This window comes from Penaeus chinensis, chromosome 37 (assembly GCF_019202785.1).
Source record: "Penaeus chinensis breed Huanghai No. 1 chromosome 37, ASM1920278v2, whole genome shotgun sequence".
In the NCBI taxonomy this organism is placed as follows: Eukaryota; Metazoa; Arthropoda; class Malacostraca; order Decapoda; family Penaeidae; genus Penaeus; species Penaeus chinensis.
Window position 1 is genome coordinate 21,762,311 of NC_061855.1, and position 5,000 is coordinate 21,767,310.

General features: G+C 43.4%; 1 protein-coding gene across 1 annotated transcript in view; it reads right to left on the reverse strand.

Moving 5' to 3' along the window:
- Positions 1 to 933: 933 nt before the first annotated feature.
- Positions 934 to 5,000, reverse strand: part of LOC125045670 (facilitated trehalose transporter Tret1-like) — an 11,368-nt gene continuing 7,301 nt past the window's right edge. The window contains exons 4-6 of the mRNA XM_047643086.1: positions 2,475 to 2,869; positions 2,154 to 2,294; positions 934 to 1,884 (exon numbers count right to left, since the gene is read on the reverse strand). Coding sequence (XP_047499042.1) covers positions 1,171 to 1,884; positions 2,154 to 2,294; positions 2,475 to 2,869 — 1,250 coding nt within the window. The 3' untranslated portion in view covers positions 934 to 1,170. The remainder of the gene's footprint in view (positions 1,885 to 2,153; positions 2,295 to 2,474; positions 2,870 to 5,000) is intronic.

Here is a 5,000-nt window from a genome sequence, read left to right on the forward strand (position 1 = left end):
AAACTTGGCATTCCTCTAATCTTGGCTGATGCGAGTGAAAACGTGAAGCAATTCCTCTTGTTTTCTTTTCGTGTCACTTTTTATGGTATATATAACCTAATGTGAGTGATATCAATTATCTTTCAATCAGGTGTGTAAATGCAATGGCAAGTTAATGCATTTAGTTATCTATAAGTGGTAATAAACAGGGAATGGGTGTACTCGACCATCACAGGAAGACGGTACCGTTGCCATAGACCGTGATTTTCAACCAGTCGATCATGGTTCACCAGTGGTTATGGATATTTACTAAAAGAGTGGCACTGTGCAGCAGATAAAACTTATTTAAAGCTGTTCCTTTATGCTGAAAGTCTTTTCTTCTGTTGGAAACGAGTTTTATTAAAGCATGGATTCTTAAAGTCGTCGGTATTACTATCCAAGGGGTCGATGACTTGCCTGGGGGCTTAAAGTGGGTCATTAAATGGGCAGGACATCGAAAGGGATCGATGAAGCAAGACCATAGGCTCGAAACAATAGCTGGAGTTAAAAAGGGTTGACATGTAGCTAGAGACAAAAGAGTGCCAATAAGTGGCTAGAGCTAAGGGAAATATGAAGTCTCAAGGGAGTTCAGATCCGCGCCTGTCCTCGGTCATTTCTGAAGACACTTACGCACGGGCCTGTGCATGGGCAGCCTAATAGAGCGTGTGACTGTCATTCTCACTTAATATTTGATACATGGGATATTGCATGAAAGTGTGAAAGCAACGCTAATATTAATATATATATGTATGTATATGTGTATATATATTTATTGTATAATGATATTCATGTGCAAAGTTAGTTTTTAAAATTAACTTCATAATGTGCACTGTTACTGGCAATTTTCATTTAGAATTTATTTGTCGATGTAAAATCTGAATCGTCATTAGGGGTCGACGGAATGAAAGCCACTGATTCTGTAATAGTATGTATTTAATGTGTCTTATTATCATATTATCAAAATATCCAAAATCTGAAAAGCTCACAAAGATAAATGGCCATTGTGTTACGAACATCAGTTCCACATAAGTTTTACAAAAGAAACTTCTTCCATGCTGGGGGAGTTATGGGACTGCTTCACTCTATAAAGAGAGTAAAATATTTGTACTATGGATACTTATTTAATACGTGATAGATCCTTAGTTCAATAATTCATACGTCAGCCTTCTCCTCCTTGCGACATATTTCTTCGGTGTTGTCACGAGCGAGTCGGTGCTTGGAAGCGAAAACCAGCTCCACCTCCTTCAGGGTGAGGCCGCTCGTCTCCGGCAGGAAGAAGAAGACGACGAGAGCGAGTGAGGCGTTGACAACGGCGAACAGGAGGAAGGTTCCGCCGAGGGACAGGAGTGCGATGAGGCTCGGGAAGATGAAGTTGATCACGAACACCGACAGGGCGAACACCGAGCTGACGATGGCGGCGCCGAGGGAGCGCACGGCCGTCGGCAGGAGCTCTCCGACCAGCACCCACGGGATGGGCGCCAGACCCACGCCGTAGAACGCCACGTACAGCAACACGGCGACCAGTGGGATCAAGGACAGCGCTCCCCCGCCCAGCGTCGTGTCTCTCCCCAGCAAGAGCGCGCCCCCGGCCACTGCCTGAGCCGCCGCGCAGACCACGGCCGTGCAGAGAAGCATATGGCGGCGGCCGACGCGGTCCGACACGACGGCCGACGCCATGGTCGCCAGCAAACGCATGGCGCCGACCAGGATGGAGCACGTGAAGGCGTCCAGCTGCACGCCGGCCAGCTTGAACATGTAGGCCGAGTACATGAAGATGACGCTAGGGCCGCCGAGCTCACGCAGGAGGAAGTGGGACAAGACGAGGAGCACAGGACGGGCGTTGCGGCCCTTCTTCAGCTGCTGAACCTGTGGGAGAGGGCGACGTTCTTACAGATTACACGGTTTACTTAAGCACTTGAGGTGCTGCAGGTAGTCATCTGGGTTGTTATGGTTCTGTGATCATAAACATACCAGTGCACGTTATGGCACAGTATATGCAGAGTTACACTTTGCTTTAGGGGATTTAGCAAAGGAACTGGACAAGATTACCTTTCGCTTTTGTTTTGTTTTATTCATATTTAGTGATAGGTTTGACACCGTACTAATCATCAGAAACGAGAAATGAAAGCACCTACTTGTTCCAAGAAGGTAGGGTCGTCGGCGCACGAAGATTTGATGATAGCGATTTCCTCAGTGACGTCACAGGAAGGGTCGAGACGCAGGAGGACCTTCTTTGCTTCGTCTTTCTTGTCCCGCTTCAGCAGCCAGTACGGTGACTGTGTCAAAAGAGGGTTGACTAAGCATATTAAATCTGTATGGCAGCATATATATATCATCCATATGAAAGTGGAGTTCATAATTTCTTATCTTGATTAATCTACTTCCGACAAAAAAAAAAATCTGAAATAATAAGCAAGTGCAATCACATAAATAATCTGGTGATGACGCAGACCAACCTCAGGGACGAGGAGCATCAGCAGGAACATGGGCAGGAAGGGCGCGGCGAGGAGGGCCGCGGACACCTGCCAGGAGAGGAACCTTGGGAGGGCGTAGGAGAACAGGAGGCCGACGGACACCATGATCTCCGGCAGGGTGAGGACGAAACCGCGGTAACGAGGTTGGCACAGCTCGGCCAGGAGAGGCTGCAGGATGGTGTTGATGATCCCGGCGGTGACGCAAGTGCCCACGCGGCCCACGTAGATGACCCACGTGGCCAGCGGGAAGGCCAGCAAGAGCCAGCACAGAGAAGACGGCAGGAGCGACAGCAGCAGGAGGCGCCGGAGACCCAGGTGCTCCATCAGGGGGCCCGAGGCGAAGCTGGAGAACGTCCACACCAGGCCTAGCAACGACACTGCAGAAAAAGGGTCTTGAGAGCGCCGGTTCCCAGAAGCCCTCCAACTGGGCCGCTGATATTTTACTTGCTTCACAGATGGTAATTTGATCATCAAAAGTAATTTTACTGTCACCCCTTTCATTCTCCCGCTCACCAGCAATACATTCTTGGCCGAGCTGTACATTTTACTCAATGCTAGAATATAGAACACTTTTTTGATATGTCGATTTTAGTGATTGTAAAGAATTTAGTTTTTCACAAAGGCCGCTCACTGGATTAGGAACCATTGCACCCAAAAATGCCTCGCAACTGAAATAAAAATCTATGTTTGATTTTTATTTGTTTATAAGATGTAATAAGATAAGCATGTTGCAGTCTGTAGTTGTGGTTCGTAACCTACTTAGCCACTTATCACAATTCTTCCTGAATTACTACTAAAAGCAGGGGAAATTCGTGATACTGTTTATCCTAACTATTGGAATTGCTATTATTTTCAATATTGTCATTATCATTATAATTATCATTATTATTATTACTATAATCATTATCATCATCATCACCACCACCACTACCACCACCATCATCACCACCATCATCATCATCACCATCATCATCATAAATATCAAGCAAAGAATTCTGTATAAGCAACACCAAAAAGAAACATTCCCAACCTCAAATGTATTACAAATTGAATAAATATCGAGTAATGCGATGGAGAAAAAAAAAAAATCGTGCTTCCACTTATCTAAGAATTACCTAAAATTAGATACGTCACTCCGACCCAAAAAATCTGCATGAATTCTTATATCAAGTTATCCCGTTGCTATCACAGTAGAAGAGTATTATACGAGCTTAGTCAGAGACGTAAAGTTCATGCTCTATCAGAGTAAAAAAAAAAAATGTACCAGAGCTTAGTGTGGCGAAAAATATTCTCGATAAAACAGTTGCTATGCTAAAATGGCACTTGGCACTCACGTGGCAACCGACCCTGAACCGGATTTAACCAGAATAGTGCCACGCGACTCACGCCCTTGACCGTGAAGTGATATGAGAAATAGGGGGAGGGGAGAGGGAAAAAAGGAAGGGGGAAGGGAGGAAGAGGGGAAGAAACTGGATAGATAAAGAAGGGGAAGGAGGAAAAGGGGAAAAAGGAAAGAAGGGGAGAGAGGAGGAGGGAAAGAGGTAGGAAGCCAAGGAAGGGGAGAAGGGGAAGAACAGGTAAGGAGGAAGAGGGAAAGGGGAAAAAGGGAGGGAAAGGAAGAAGGAAAGATACAGGGGGATAGAAGTAGAGGAAAAGCATTAGGGAAGAGGAAAATAGGGAAAAATGAGAAAAGTATGGCAAGACAAAGGGAGAGTGTGAGATAGATGGACAGAGAGAGAGATACAGACAGATAAACACGGTATATAGAAGGAAGAAAAGTAGATTGAGAATGTCAATGATGGAAAAGAGGTGGAGACAGACGCACCGACAGACAAACAAATAGTAAGAGAGGCAGAAGGAGAAATAATAACCTAAATATACAGAGATAGATAGATAGATAGACAGATTGGTAGACTGATAGAGTGGTAGACTGATAGATTAATAGATTGGTAGATTGATAGTTTGGTAGATTGATAGAGAGATAGATAAATAGATAAGTATATAAATAGGTTGATAGATAAATATATAGATAGATAAATAAATAAATAGATAAACAGATATATATATATAGATAGATACATAAATAGATTAGAAGAGAGACAGATATATATATAGATAGATACATAAATAGATAAGAAGAGAGACAGATAAATATAGATGGATAGATAGATAGATAGATAGATAGATAGATAGATAGATACAGAGATAGATAAGAGGAGAGACAGATATATAGATAGATAGATAGATAAATAGATAGATAGATAGATAAATAAATAAATAGATAAACAGATATATATAGATAGATAGATAGATAGACAGATAAAAAGAGAGACAGATATAGATAGATAGATAGATAGTTAAGAAGAGAGAGCTAGATATACATAGATAAATATACACATGCGCGCTTATGTATGCAGCTGCTCGAAGTAAGACAACTTCATCTTTCAGGGATAAGATCTGGTTCCAGGAAATGGCTGCCAGCGTCAGTGCCTGACATGGTGCTTGAAG